The sequence below is a fragment of the Desmodus rotundus genome, chromosome 2, assembly GCF_022682495.2.
Source record: "Desmodus rotundus isolate HL8 chromosome 2, HLdesRot8A.1, whole genome shotgun sequence".
Taxonomy (NCBI): domain Eukaryota; kingdom Metazoa; phylum Chordata; class Mammalia; order Chiroptera; family Phyllostomidae; genus Desmodus; species Desmodus rotundus.
The window spans coordinates 99,081,418-99,097,970 of NC_071388.1; the positions used below are offsets into that span (position 1 = coordinate 99,081,418).

At 34.9% G+C, this 16,553-nt stretch overlaps 1 protein-coding gene across 4 annotated transcripts in view; it reads left to right on the forward strand.

The window, feature by feature from the left end:
• Window positions 1-16,204, forward strand: part of EAF2 (ELL associated factor 2) — a 57,779-nt gene extending 41,575 nt beyond the window's left edge. For all 4 annotated transcript variants that reach the window (XM_024578140.3, XM_045185816.2, XM_053918421.1 and 1 more), the window contains 2 exons: window positions 7,044-7,304; window positions 16,024-16,204. In XM_024578140.3, coding sequence (XP_024433908.1) covers window positions 7,044-7,304; window positions 16,024-16,070 — 308 coding nt within the window. In that variant the 3' untranslated portion in view covers window positions 16,071-16,204. The remainder of the gene's footprint in view (window positions 1-7,043; window positions 7,305-16,023) is intronic.
• Window positions 16,205-16,553: the final 349 nt, after the last annotated feature.

Consider the following 16,553-nt stretch of genomic DNA (forward strand, 5'->3'; position numbering starts at 1 on the left):
AAAACAGACACATCTATCTACATGTTGTTAAAAGGAAACATATCAATATCTATAAAATATGTAGGTTGAAAAATATATGCCATGCAAACATTGATTTTAAAAAGCTGTATGACTGCGTTAATATTATAAAAAGTAGACGCAGAGCAAAGCAAATTACTACAAAGTGGAACATCCCTGAATCAAAATACATGAATCAAAAACTAATAGAGCTGAAAGGAGAAATAAACAAATCCACAATTATACTGGGATTCATCAATACTCTGCTCTCAGCAACTGAAAGACCTACTAGACAGAAAGTCAGCAAAGATATCAAAAAGCTGACCAATATAATTAACAGGATTTAATTGACATATCTAGATCTCTGTTATATCTATCATGCAACAACAGTGGGCTTCCCCTTTTCAAGTGCCCCTGGAATATTTATCAAGATAGACAATATCCTGGACTATAAAACCAGTTTTGATAAATTTATAAAAACTGAAATTATTACATGTTTTGTGACTATAATGGAATAAAACTAAAAATAACAAACAATGAGGGAACCTCTAAACATTTGGAAATGAAACAACACACTTCTTAAATGATCCATGGTTTAAAGAGGAAGAATCAAGGATAATTAAAAATACATAGAACTAAATATATAAAGTAAATGCAGCTACCAAAACATGTAGGTTACAGCTAAAGGAGTGCTCAGAGGAAAATTTATTGCACTAAATGATTACGTTGGGAATAAGGAAAGTTGTCATATCAATCATTTAAGTTCCTACCTCAAACTAGAAAAAAGATTAAATTCGGAGCAAGTGAAAAAGGAGCAAATTGTTAAAATAAAGTTGGAAATCAGTGGAGTTGAAAACAGAAATACAATAGGGAGAAATTAGTGAAACAAAAAGTGGTTCATCCAAAAATTAATACTATTGATAAGCCTCTAGTAAGACTGACAGTGAAAAGACACAAATCACTAATATCAGGAATAGAATGCCATTACAGATTCAGCAGCCATTAAAAGGATTGTAAAGGGATGTTGTGACTTTGCTTATAAATTTTACAATTCAGAAGAAATGGGCCAATTTCTTAAAAGCTAAAAACTGCCAAAACTCAACCAACATGTAAATAATCTGAATAGTCCTATAACCACTGAAGAATTGAAAGATTTCTTAGCAGAACACTTGCATGCTGAGAGAGTAGGATGCTATTTTCAAAGTGCTAAAACAAACAAAAGAACCCCTCCCAACCAAGAATATTTTATTTTTATTTATTTATTTTTTTTTTATTCAATTACAGTTGTATGCCTTTTCTCCCTGTCCCTCCGCCCCACCCCAGCTGAACCCACCTCCCTCCCCCCTCTCCACCCTCCCCCTTGGTTTTGTCCATGTGTCCTTTATAGTAGTTCCTGTAATCCCCTCTACCCACTGTCCCCGCCCCCACCCCCCACCCCCGCCCTGGCTGTTGTTAGATTGTTCTTAACTTCAATGACTCTGGTTATATTTTGTTTCCTTTTTCCTTCTATTGCTTATGTTCCAGTTAAAGGTGAGATCATATGGTACTTGTCCCTCACTTCCCGGCTTATTTCACTTAGCATAATGCTCTCCAGTTTCATCCATGCTGTTGCAAAGGGTATAAGCTCCTTCTTTCTCTCTGCTGCGTAGAATTCCATTGTGTAAATATACCATAGTTTTTGGATCCACTCATTTGCTGATGGGCACTTCGGTTGCTTCCAGTACTTGGCTATTGTAAACTGTGCTGCTATGAACATTGGGGTGCACACATTCTTTTGGATTGGTGTTTCAGTGTTCTTAGGGTATAATCCCAGCAGCGGAATTACTGGGTCAAAGGGCAGTTCCATTTTTAGTTTTCTGAGGAAATTCCATACTGTTTTCCACAGTGGCCTCACCAGTCTGCATTCCCACCAACAGTGCACTAGGGTTCCCTTTTCTCCACATCCTCTCCAACATTTGTTTGTGGATTTGTTTATGTTGGCCACTCTCACTGGTGTGAGGTGGTATGTCATTGTGGTTTTAATTTGCATCTCTCTGATGGCTAGTGATGCTGAGCATCTTTTCATATGTCTCTGGGCCCTCTGTATGTCTTCCTTGGAGAAGTGTCTGTTCAAGTCTTTTGCCCATTTTTTAATTGGGTGGTTTGTCTTCCTGGAGTGGAGTCGTGTGAGTTCTTTATATATTTTGGAGATCAGGCCCTTGTCTGAGGTATCATTGGCAAATATGTTTTCCCATACTGTTGGTTCTCTTTGTATTTTAGTGCTGTTTTCTTTAGCCCTGCAGAAGCTTTTTATTTTGATGAGGTCCCATTTGTTTATTCTTTCCTTTATGTCCCTTGCTTTAGGGGATGTGTCTGTGAGGATGTTGCTGCGTGGAATGTCTGAGATTTTCCTGCCAGTGTTTTCCTCAAGGACTTTTATGGTGTTACGGCTTATATTTAAGTCTTTTATCCATCTTGAGTTTATTTTCGTGTATGGCGTAAGTTGGTGATCGAGTTTCATTTTTTTGCACGTAGCTGTCCAGATCTCCCAACACCATCTGTTGAAGAGACTGTTTTTGCTCCATTTTATGCTCCTGCCTCCTTTGTCAAATATTAATTGATCGTATAGATTTGAGTTTATTTCTGGGCTCTCTATTCTGTTCCATTGGTCTATGTGCCTGTTTTTATGCCAGTACCAGGCTGTTTTGATTACCGTGGCCTTGTAATACAGTTTGATATCAGGTATTGTGATCCCTCCTGCTTTGTTCTTCTTTCTCAAAATTGCTGCTGCTATTCGAGGTCGTTTATGGTTCCATATGAATTTCTGCAATGTTTGTTCTATATCTGTGAAATATGTCATGGGTACTCTAATAGGGATTGTATTGAATCTATAAATTGCTTTGGGTAGTATGGCCATTTTGATGATGTTAATTCTTCCAATCCATGAACATAGTACATGCTTCCATTTGTTTGTATCTTCCTTAATTTCTTTCTTCAGTCCAACCAAGAATATTTTAAACAGCAAAGTTGTCCTTCAGAAACAAAGGAGATATAAAGACTCTCCCAGATAAACAAAAGGTGAGGGATTTCATCACCATCAGATATGCCTTACAAGAAATGCTAAAGGAAATGTAAAACCTACTTTACTATAAATTTAACAGACAAAAGTATTAAAATTAACTGTAACTACAATAATTTGTTAATGAATACGCAATTTTCCAGGATGTGAATTGTGGCATCAAAACATAAAATGTAAAGACAGAAATAAAAGGGTAAGGTCTTTTAAGAGAATTTATTATCAGCTTAAAATAGACAGTTATAATTGTAAAAGATTTTATTTAGCCTCATAGTAAATCATAAATCAAATAACTCTAGTAAGTACATAAACAGAAGGGAATGAAGTGTACTACTATGGTAATTCATCAGATCACCAAAGAAAACAGCCAGAAGAACAAAAGAACTATAAAACATCCAGAAAACAATTAACAAGGTGGCAATTTATCAATAATAGCTTCAAAGTGAAATGGATTAAATTTTCCAATCAAAAGATAATAGAGGAGTTGAATGGATAAAAAGCAAGATCCCAGGGACAGTGTTTAAAGTTAGAAGACCAAGGACAGAACCTTAAAGTCGAATGATTAAAGATCAAACGTAGAGCCTCCCTACCCCTGACCTCCCCAAAAAGAAAACAAGATCCAACTATTAGTACTTACAGGAGACTTACTTCAGCTTTGAGGACATACATAGTGAAAGTGAAGGGATAGAAAAAGATTCCATTCATAGGGAAACCAAAAGAGTGCAACTAACTCAAAAACTCACAAGAGCAAAGAAGGTCATTATCAAATGATAAAGGGATCGGTCATCAAGAGGATATAACAGTTGTATGTGCACCCAATATTGGAACACCTAAATATAGTAAATATTAATACATTTGAATGGGGGAGAAATAGAGACAGCCATGCAGTAATAGCAGGGGACTTTAATGCCCTATTTTTAACAATGGATAAACTATCCATGCACAAAATCAATAACACTGAGTTTGAACAACATGTTAAACAACATAGACCTAACAGACTTAACATAAAATATTCCATCCAACAGCAGCAGAATGCACATTCTTCTCAAGCAGGCATGGAACATTCTTTGTGATAGATTGTATGTTAGGTTAAAAAAAAATCAGTCTTAAACAATAAGTGCTGGCGAGGTTGTGGAGAAAAGGGAAGCCTACTACACTGTTGATGGGAGTGCAGACTGGTGCAGCCACTGTGGAAAGCATGGGATTTCCTCAGAAAACTGAAAATGGAACTGCCTTTTGACCCAGCGGTGGAACTGCTGGGATTATATCCTAAGAAACCTGAAACACCAATTCAAAAGAATCTATGCACCCCAATGTGCATAGCAGCACAATTTACAATAGCCAAGTGCTGGAAGCAACCTAGGTGCCCCTCAGTAAATAAGTGGCTTAAGAAACTGTGGTACATTTACACAATGGAATACTACGCAGCAGAAAGAAAGAAGGAGCTTCTACCCTTCACGACAGTATGGATGGAATGGAGAGCTTTATGCTAAGTGAAATAAGCCAGGCAGTAAAGACAAATCCCATAGGATCTCACCTATAAGTGGAACCTAATCAACAAAACAAACAAGCAAGCAAAATATAACTAGAGACATGGAAATAAAGAACAAACTGACAGTTACCAGAGGGAAGAGGGATAACGGGGGAAAGAAGGGAAAGGGTTGTCGTCAAGGGAAATGTATAAAGGACACATGGACAAAGCTAAAGCAGGGTAGGTTTGAGGGTGGGGCAGGGGAATTGGGTGGCAGGAAAAATGGAGACTGTACTTGAACAACAATTCTTAAAAATCAGCCTTAACAAAATTAAGAAGACTGAAATCATGTTGAGTATCTTTTCCAACCAAAGTAGTATGAAACTAAAATCAGTGACAGGAAGAAAACTACAAAAATCTCAAGTATGTGGAAATCCAACAACATAATCGTAAATACCAATAAAGAAATAAAAAGAAATAAAAAATATCTTGAAATAAATGAAAATTGAAGTGCAATATAACAAAACTTATGGGATACAATAATTAGACCAGTTCTAAATGGGATGATTATAGCAATAAATGCCTACAGTAAGAAAAAAAGAAGAATCTCAACTCACGTAACTTTATACCTCAAGGAACAAACTAAGCCAAAAGTTAAAAGAAGGAGGAAATAATAAAGATCACAGCAGAAATAAAAGAAGTTAGAGACTAGAAAACAATAGGAAAGGTGAGTGAAACTAGGTTGGGTTTTTGAAAAGATGAAACTGACAAAACTTTAATTAGACTAACAATGAAAAATAGAGGACTCAAAATCTGAAATGAAAAGGACATCACAACAAATACCATAGAAATACAAGAATTCATAAGAGACTACTATGAATAATTATATACTAACAAATTGGATTACCTATTAAAAAATGGACAAGTTCTTAGAAATCTAGAAAATTTCCAAGACTGAATCATGAAGACATAGAAAATCTGAACAGACCAATATTATAAGGAGATTCAATCAATAACCAAAAACTAGCAAAGAAAAGCTAGGACTAGATGGCTTCCCTGATGTGTTCTACTCAATGTTTGAAGAAGAACTAATGCCATTTATTCTCAAACTATTACAGAAAATTGAAGAGGAGGGAACACTTTCATTTTATGAGGCCAGCATTACCCTGATAACCAAAGGCAAACAGGGGCACTGGGAAGATAAAAAAATTACAGGCCAATGTCTGTTGAATATAGATGCAAAAATCAACAAAAAACTAGTAAACTGAATTCAGCAGCATATTAAAAGGATTATACACCATGATTAATTGGGTTTTTTACCTGGTATGCAAGGAATGTTTCAACATATGCAAATGAATAAACACGATACACCGTGATAACAGAATAAAGACTAAAAACTATATGATCATAATGCTAAAAAGCATTTCACAAAAATTTAACATACTTTCATGATAAAAACTGTGTTGTACTCTTTAAATATATACAATTTTACTTGTCAACTACACCTCAATAGAGATGGTGAAAAAGAAATTTGTATGTATTGTGTTGTGTTATATGTATTGGAGGAATAAGAAAAAGAATTGGGGGTGGCTTCTGTGAAAACAGGTTTTAATTTTTATGGTTTTAATCTTTCACATTTTTCTTATATTTTATTTGACTTATATGTATATTTAAGTATAATAGTATAAATAAATGTAGTGTTTAGATTTAGACATTGCCTATGTCCTTTAATTTTCATAATCCCGACATTGAAGTATGGCTTGGCTTGATGGTAAAGGAGCTTTTTAAAAAAAAAATTAGGACACTAGCTGGTGTGGCTCAGTGAATTGAGTGCCAGCCTGTGAACCAAAAGGTTGCTGGTTCAGTTCCCAGTCAGGGCACAGAAAGGTTGTGGGGGCAGTCCCCAGTAGGGGACGTGCGAGGTAACCACACATCGATGTTTCTCTCCCTCTCCCTCCCTGCTCCTCTCTCTAAAAACAAATAAATAAAATCTTTAAAAAATAAAGTAGGGGAGTTACTTGAACTCTGTGTATATGTTGTCCAGAAATGGAAAAGAAAGAGAGAAGTACTACAGAGGAGAGCCAGAAAGGAAACATTTGGGTCCATAGATGCAGCTTTTCAGGAAAATTTGAATTGCTCCTTTCTTTCCTTTTTAACCCTTAGTTGGGTGATGACAAAGAGTGAACTCAAGCTCTAATAATAGATGAATTGAGTATCAAAATCTAAAATGCCAGTTTCCAAGTAGAATTTAAGTAGAATATATGGTCACAAGAAAATATTAGCATGATTATTCCTGGGGAGTAGAAGTAATGGAACTTAAAGAAGGGGTAGGAGAAAGATGTTACTTTTCGTTTCATACTAGTAGAGGAGCTATTTAAATAAATGCTGTAAATATATGTTTAAATTCCTTTTCAACACTTTCTTAGAAACCAACGCATTCAAATGTGATTATATTTATTCAGTATTTTTATTTAATATTTATTTATTTAACCTATTTATTAACTTCTGTTATATTTTCAGAACTGAAGGCAGAAGCTAGTCTAATGGACCAGATGAGTAGTTGTGACAGTTCATCGGATTCTAAAAGTTCCTCATCTTCAAGCAGTGAGGATAGTTCCAGTGACTCAGAAGATGAGGAATACAGATCCCCTCCTTCTGATCCAGGGAATTGTATCTCAGGACATCCGACTATGTCTGCCATGGCGCATTGCAAGATTCCCAATATAGATGCCAGTCATAATAGATATCATGACAATAGTGACCTTCTGATGAATACTTTAAGTAAGTACATATAAGTAAGTGTTACGTGAGTCTGCATATATACATAAGTAAGAATTCACAGTGATCCCATACTGATTGGGATCTAAAATTTGGATAAAGAGAAAGACTCCTGTTTTATTCATTTGGCATTATTATTACCTTATTGAATTATTCATTTTCTTTTGACTCTCTGACATAATGTCTTACTGGTTTTTCTCCTGTCTTTCTAGATACTTTTCATCTCTCCTTTGCTGGTTTACAAGTATAATATTCTACTCAGTTATTAGAGCTGGAGTTCTTCATGACTTAATCCTACATGTTTTTTTCTTTTTGTTCTATACTCTTTCCTTGGATAATCTCCATATTTCTGTTGCAGTCAATTAGATTAACTTGTAAATTTCCATCTCAACCCAGACCTCTGAGTTCTAGATGCACAAATCCAACATTATCTTTTAGTAAAAGGCATTTCAAATTCACTTAGCTCAAAACCAACTTATATTTGGCTGAGCATGTTTCCATTTAGTAAAAGACGGTATTCTTTTAATTATGCAAACCAGAAGCCTCATTGTATTCAAGGGTTGACTTCCTCTCTTTCTTTACAGTATAGTCAGTCCTTCACCAAAATCCTGTTTATTTTACCTCCTTAATATTTCTCAAATTCATCTATTTCTCTGTATCTGTACCACTATTACTATAGTTAAATATACCATTATTTCCTGCTTTGACTATGCAATGACTTCCTAATTGGTTCACCCCATATCCACTCAAATCCACATTTGATCTCTTGTGTATACTGCAGCCCATTGACCTTCTCATTACTCAACTATAATTTGTCGCCTCTTCTGCTTTAAACTTATTAATAGCTTAATTCTTTTAGGGTAGCAACAAAACACCTTAACATAATGGTCTTGCTCTTTCTGTTACAGCAACATTTACCTTCTTCTGCCACTGTACTCAAATCTTTTCACCAAACCCATGACCCTTATAAACGTTGTCTATTCATCCAGAAACACTTCTTTCTTTTCATGTAGTTAACTTTTGCTCGTTTAGATTACAATTAAAGTTTATTTTATCAAGAAAGCATTTTTTGACCTTCCTGACAAGGTCAGATCCCCCTTTTTATAGAACTTCAGAGTAATATTTTCTTTATATCAAATGTCACAATAATAAATTTATATTAAAATTGTCTGATTTGCTCTCTTTCAAAGCATAAGCTTCAGGAGGACAGCAATCTTGTTTATTTCTGTTTATCTTTGAATACTATTACCTAATATAGTACCTGATATTCAATAAATATTTTTAATAAAGGAATGCAGGTTGATATTCGCTGGGGGTGAATAGGACTTCCTGTATGTTTAAACCTATTCTTACTGTATAAATTAATCATGATAAAGTAAGCAGCCAGGAGTGACTGACTAGCTGTAGCCTAATAATAGAATTAAACAATAAAGGAGCCAAGAAGGGTAGCAGAGAGAATAAGACCGTGAGTTAATTAGGGACCAGGAAAGATCTTTTTGAACTTCCATTATTTATATCTTTAATGTTGTTACTCATAACTAGAGGGGTACAATTGGAGCATATGATTTTTTGTGGGTTATTTTTTTGTTTTTATTCCCATTACCATTTAGATCCCTTATTTCCCCTTGTCCCCCCACAATCAACACACTGTTGTCCATGTGCATGAGTCCTTTTCCTTTTTGCTCCATCGCTTCTACTTCTAACCTCCCCCATTCCTCGTAGCTATCATCCTGTTATCAATGAGTCCGTCTGTTTTGCTTGTTCAGTTTGTTCATCAGATTCCACATAGGAGTGAAATCATATGGTATTTGTCTTTCTCTGACTGGCTTATTTCACTTAGCATAATGCACAGATAGCAGCAAAGGGTTTAATTCACTAGGAGGATAAACAATTATGAATTGGTATGTCCATAATAACATATCTTGACTACATATGTATATATATATTAAAATATGTAGATATATATTTGTATATATAAAAAAAATTGACAGAAGTAGGAGAAATTGAAGTCTTTACCATAGTGGAAAATTAATGCATCTGTAATTGATCAGACAAAATTTATTAAGGGCAGATAAAATCTTTTTCACAAAATAATTTATGTACCTATTTTAATAGGATAGAATTGTACAATCCAAAAATGTGAAGTATTTGTTTCAGGTATATATAAAACATTATAGAAATTTATTCCCACTAGAATAAGCAAATAACACATTTTGAAGAATTCCTATTTTATTGATTACTTTATATGACTATAATACAATGAAAATATAAATAACAAAAATTAATTTAAAATACATGCTTAGAAACTTCAGTGCACATGCCTAATAACTTACATGTTAAAAGGAAGCTACAATAAAATTACAAAATAATTAATCAGTATCAAAAATAATATATTTCATTGCAGAGGGAAGGGAGTGAAGTAGGTATAGGGGATAAATGGTAAAGGAAAAAATACAATAAAAAATAAACTTAAAAAAACTAATAATATATCTCAGCAATTTTGTAATGCAGCCAACACGGTACTTACAGGGAAATTTATAGCCTCAAAAAGTTTCTTTTCTAATTGAAAATAGATGAATAAAAGTTTTACTTTGAGGAACTAGAAGAATAACAAAGGAAGCAGAAGAAAAGTAATAGAGATAACAACTTAATATAATAGAAAACAGAGAGAGAACCAAGATGGCGGCGTAGGTAGACACACTGCACCTCCTCACACAACCAGAACTGATGGAAAATCTAACGCCAAGGAAGTCCAACACCAAGGAAATAAAAAATAAACATTCCTCCAGACCGGTAGGAGGGGCGGAGACGGGCACCGGGGTGGAGAGGACTCGCGTGGCTGTGGCGGGACTGAGACTGGCGGGGTGTGGGACGAGCAGGGCAGGCAGTCTGACCACTAGCAGACCCTGCGGCCCACATTCCCGCACAGATAAACCAAGAGGGCCAGACTCAGAGTGGCGGAGAACAGGGCAGGCAGAGTGGCGGGTAGCGCCCCGCGGCCCCACATTCGAGCACAGATAAACAGGACAAATGGTGGGGAGCAAAGCAGACCGCGCAACCCAGGGCTCCAGCTCGGGGAAATAAAGCCTCAAACCTCTGATTGGAGACACCCGTGGGGGTTGGGGCGGCAGCAGGAGAGACTCCCAGCCTCACAGGAGAGGTCGTTGGAGAGACCCACAGGGTCCTAGAGTGTGCACAGGCCCACCCACTCAGGAACCAGCACAAGAGGGGCCCAGTTTGATTGTGGGTAGCAGAGTGAAAGATTGAGGTCTGGTGGAGAGTGGAGCGGGTGCCATTGCTCCCTCTCGGCCCCTCCCCCACGCACAGCGTGACAGCACAGCGACCAGCATTACCCCGCCCCGGGGAACACCTAAGGCTCCGCCCCTTTAAGTAACAGAAGCTCCAAGACAAAAAAAAATGGCCCAAATGACAGAACACTTCAAAGCTCCAGAAAAAATACAACTAAGCGAGGAAGAGATAGCCAACCTATCTGATGCACAGTGCAAAACACTGGTTATCAAGATGCTCACAGAATTGGTTGAATCTGTTCGAAAACCAGATGAAAAAATGAAGCCTATGCTAAGAGAAACAAAGGAAAATGTACAGGGAACCGATAGTGATGCAAAGGAAACTGGGACTCAAATAAACAGTATGAACCAGAAGGAAGAAAGAAACATGAAACCAGAAAAGAATGAAGAAACAAGAATTCGGAAAAATGAGGAGAGGCATAGGAACCTCCAGGACATCTTGAAACATTCCAACATCCAAATTATAGGGGTTCCAGAAGGAGAAGAGGAAGAACAAAAAATTGAAAACTTATTGGAACAAATAATGAAGGAGAACTTCCCTAATCTGGCAAAAGAAACAGACTTCCAGGAAGTCCAGGAAGCTCAGAGAGTCCCAAAGAAGCTGGACCCAAGGAGGAACACACCAAGGTACATCATAATTACAATACCCAAGATGAAACGCAAGGACCTACATCCAAGATTACTGTATCCAGCAAAGCTATCATTTAGAATGGAAGGGAAGATAAAGTGCTTCTCAGATAAGGCCAAGTTAAAGAAGTTCATCATCACCAAGTCCTTATTATATGAAATGTTAAAGGGAGTTACCTAAGAAAAAGAAGATCAAAAATAGGAACAGTAAAAATGACAGCAGACTCACAGTTATTAACGACCACACCTAAAACAAAAGCAAACTAGGCAAACAACTAGAACAGGAACAGAACCATAGAGATGGAGATCATATGGAGGATTGTCAATAGGGGCGTGGGAGGGGGAGAGAGGGGGGAAGGTACAGAGCATAAGTAGCATAAATGGTAGGTGGAAAATAGACAGGGGGAGGTAAGAATAGTGTAGGAAATGTAGAAGCCAAAGAACTTATAAATATGACCCATGGACATGAACTATATGGGGGGAATGTGGGAGGGAGGGGGTGGGCAGGATGGAGTGGAGTGGGGGGGAGGAAATGGGACAACTGTAATAGCATAATCAATAAATATATTAAAAAAATAAGAAAACAAAGGAACATTAGAGGATAAACAAAACCAGAAATAATTTCTTTGAAAACTAACAAAAAAGACCAACCTCTAAAAAGGGCTGATGAAAAAAAGGCATAAATAAACAATATTAGGAATGAAAAAATGATTAAAATTATAGCTCTAATATGCTTTTATTTTTTAAGTTTGAGAATTTTATCTGTAATTCTCTACAAATTATTCTACAGTTTCAGAGTATAGAAAATTAGGGAAAGTGATCCAATTTTTAGTAATTCTAGGATAATCTCAAGATCAAAACTGTGTAAGAACAAGATAAAAAGCCATATGGATCAATTTCCCATAGGAACATGGATGCAAAATTACTAAATAAGATAGTAGCAGATTGAGTAACCTGTGTACTTAAAAGAAGCAAGCTAAATCATGACCAAATGAAGGTTATCTCAGAAATTCAGGAAGTGTTCAGTATCTGAAACAGTATCAATATAATATACCACATTAACTGATTGTAGGAGTAAAAGCCATATGATAATTTCAATAAATTTTAATTTGCCAAAATTCAATATTTTTCAATTCAATATTCAATATTTATTAATTTTAAAACTTTTACTGAGGGTTGAATATGAGAGAATTTCTTTAACTTCATGAAAGTTAACTACAAAAACAAAACTATTGCCAACATTATTGTAACATAGACACTACAAGCACTCTCACTACAGTCAGGAAGAAGACAAGGAGGCCTCATACTATGGTTTTTATTCTACATTGTGCTGATTCTAGCAAATGTAATTTAAAAAATAAAAGAAAGGAGATAAAATAATTGGTAACAAGAGATAAAGTTCTCCTTATTTATAGAAAATGTAATTTTCTACATAGAAAATCCAGTGAATCAACTAACTAGAAATAATAAAAGAATTTGGAAAGATTGTGGATAGAAAAATTACATGTAAAAGTTAGTACTAATTTGTTATACCAGTAATAAGCACTTGGGATTTCTTTAGAAGAAAATTAGTGAATTTATTTTCTCAATATATCTTATCCAATCTGCAGGTTTCCTAATAAGAGGAAGTAAATCCTCTCTTACATGCAATCATCCCATTTTTCAATTTTATCAAACCCAGTAACCTCTTTTATAACAGATGTTTTTGAGTCCCTCATATTGTCTTAAAATGAATTTTATAGCTTATGTACACACATCTTTGAAAATAATTAATTTAACATGATACTAAGACAAAATAAAAATAATTTATAGTAAACTAATATACAGAGGTGGGCAAAGTAGGTTTACAGTTGTAATACAAATAACTAATACTATAATTAATAAATAGTAATACAAGCATAAACTCTGTGTTTTTCATACTCACAACTTTAAACCTACCTGTGCCCACCCCTATATATCTACTCTGTAAAAATATTCAAGCATTGCTATACCAGAAGACATAATGAAGTAGCTATATGTTTGTACTTACTTTTAATGAATAAATTTGGAATTAAGACGAGCAAGACAACATTAAACTCATATTGTCAATAATTTTTATTTAACATGTTGAAATAAGGACTGGAAAAGTATAAACATATACAAGGTCCAGCAGAAGTAACCTCTGCTTGAGTGTGGTTGGTAGGGTAATAATATGGGTGTAAAAATTTATAGTTTTAATTTGAACACTTCACCTAAAGTGTCATATTGTGTGCTTGAGTGTGATATTGTTATGTTACAGAATTACATTTTTATGATTTTGTAATAAAAAAATGCTGTAATAAAAAAAGGCGTTATTTATGCCAGACCCTATATATTCATAGACTTGAACATACAGACAAGTACTGAAGTGCTATATTGTCGACCCAAATGCAGTGAGCAGCATTGCGATCACTAATGTGTTTTCCCAAATGATTAAAAACAGAAAATCTTTGTACGGTTCTGAGAAAAACTGAGTAAGGTGTTCTTTCAGTTGACATGATAGCTACATCCTTATACATTTACATGAATGTTAAATCTGTGCAAAAAAATATTTCTAGTTTATAAAAAAGCATTTTAGGTTATGACCTGAAATTATTGTATAAACAGGTCTTCCAAGTACATGAATATCCCACTGGAATTTCAAGTTTTACAGAATGTGGAAGAGATCACTATTGTACAAGACTGGCCCCGGCATTGTAAGACATTTAGCGTCTCTAAATTCTCCTCCCACTAAACACCAGTAGCAATCTGCAAATCATCTGGATAAGCAACTACTTGTGTAAATTACTGTAACATTTCCCAGGGAACAGTATTGATCTCATTGAAAACCATTTGTTTAGATGTCTAAAATGCATTTGCTATGAGTAAATTCCCTCTTTTCCAAGTTATAATTACCATTTTTATTGAAAACAATCAAAATGTACTAAGCATCTCATATTCAAAGGCTAATCTCATATCTTCAAACCTGAACATTTTAACAACATGGTAATACTATGCATATAACCTCCTATAGCAAGAAGTCTAGTAAGAAAAGTAGACCTTAGGATATTTGGGTTTGTGTCACTCAGGAAACTCGTATTACAGGCATCAGATCAAGTTTAACATTCTTAAGCTCTTCAGTAGTTGTATAGTAAGTTGGAATTTAAGTTTTGAAAATGATAAAATGGTCATGGGAACCAGATGCACAAAGAAGCTTTAGCAGATTTCTTAATCGAATGATATAATCAGTTCTGGACTTCAGGTAATGGACTGAGATATCTTACAACAACATAAATATTGCCTAAAAACTACTTCTCTTAAGCTCTTCAAAATAGGCCAGCTGTTGTTGATTATGGAGGAGATAAAAATATGTTTTTAGCCATTTTAATTTACTACCCAAATGATTTTTGTTCAATCCCTTAGTTTCAAATAAACCCCTACAATCAATGACTCCGAAATCTTTATTTCCAGCTCTAGCCTCTACCTTGAGTTCCAAACTTATATATCCAATTGCCTATACCATCCATATATACTTAAATACTTACTAGGTATCTCAAATGTACCATGTCAAAAATTGAGCTTGTGATTTTTCTCACACAATCTTGTTCCTCTAATGTTTCTCATGTCAGTTACTGATAAAATCTTTGATTCAGTTATTCAGACCAGAAACTCTCGGGGTCATTATTTACTTTTCACTTTCTCTCATGCCCCATAATCCAGTGCTTTCGTGTAAGCACTACCTTCAGGGTATATTATAAATCTGCCCACCTGAACCACCTGAGTCAAAGCCAGTACTATGTCCTATGTGATAAACTTCTGCCAACTCTACATGCTCTCCCTGATTCTACATTTCTTCCACACCATTATAGTTTATTCACTCATATACAGTAGTGTCCAATTCAGTTGCCTGCTTATAATTTCTGATGAATTCTCATTTCAAACAAAATTCTAAGTTTTTACCATGACCTAGACACCATGGTCTTCTGGATGTCTTTCTGACGTCATTTCTTATCATTCTCTTCCTCGTTCATTTCACAGTGACCTCCAGCCACAGTGACCTTCTCACAGTCAGAGAACACAACAAGCATGCTTCTGCTCTGGGGCAGTTGTGTGTGCTGTTCCCTGAGCCTGGAAAGTTACCCCTCTCCATATTTTCATGACTTTATTTTTACATTTGGATCTCTATTCCAATGTCACCTCTTAAGGAGGCCTTCCCAACTACTTTATCTAATATAGCATCTCTCACCACTCTCTCCATACCCATCTTTATTTTTTCAAAGTATTTATCCCTACTTAGCATTATATTCTATATTTTGTATTTGTTTATTGTCTGTTTCCTTCAATGGAATATAAGTTTCATGACCATAATCACATGGATGAATTACAAAAGGAATCAATGACTTACTCTTAACAAACACTATGTAATGATTTTGACATTTCAAAATGATATAGTCTGATTTTCTAAACCACATTTTCTCTCATTTCCTGATGTAATTAAGTCAGTGGTATAAAAAGAAGGGTGATGTTCATATGTGAAAGAACACTAAAACAGTATTATCTACTAAAACTGTGCTGAAAATTGATGGTGTATTTTTTTCTTTATAGGTAGTATAGATTATTTGAATTACTAATGATGTGACTAAATCATAGAATCAGCAATCTGATTAGTAATGACAAAAATATTGGCTAAACATGATCACTTGGGGTTACTTTTTGTATAATATTTATGCTATCCAAAAATAAATGTAATGAATATTTAATTACTAAAGTTTTGTTGTTTCTTATTTCAGGAAGTGATTTGCAGCTGAGTGAATCAGGAAGTGACACTGATGACTGAAGAAACACTCAGCTATTAATAGACAATTTACAAGACATGTAATAATTTATTTTATATTAAGAAAAAAATTTCTAAGACTGAGGAAAATGTACCTTAACTTTAAATGATAAATTAGATTTGATTCAGAATTTTCAGTTGATGTTACATTTTTTTTTTACCTTTTTGGGTACCAGCATTTTCAGTTGTTTCCATTTAATCTTAAAACTTTTTTGAAGTTTTAAAGATGAGAAAAGAGACTCAGACGTTAGTAACTTGCCCGCATATTGTTAGTTAAGAAGTGGCAGATCAGGTAGATGTTCTAATGTTCAAGTTTAGTGCTTTGTTTTACCACATTGCTGTCTCCAATTGTGAAATGTCAAAACTATGGATTTGTAATAAATTCTATGATTTTAATTATATCTCTTTGCCTTTTCTATCTCATATTCCTTAAGTTTTGTTGAAAATATATTCTTGACATAATTAAGCTATAATTTAGGGTATGGT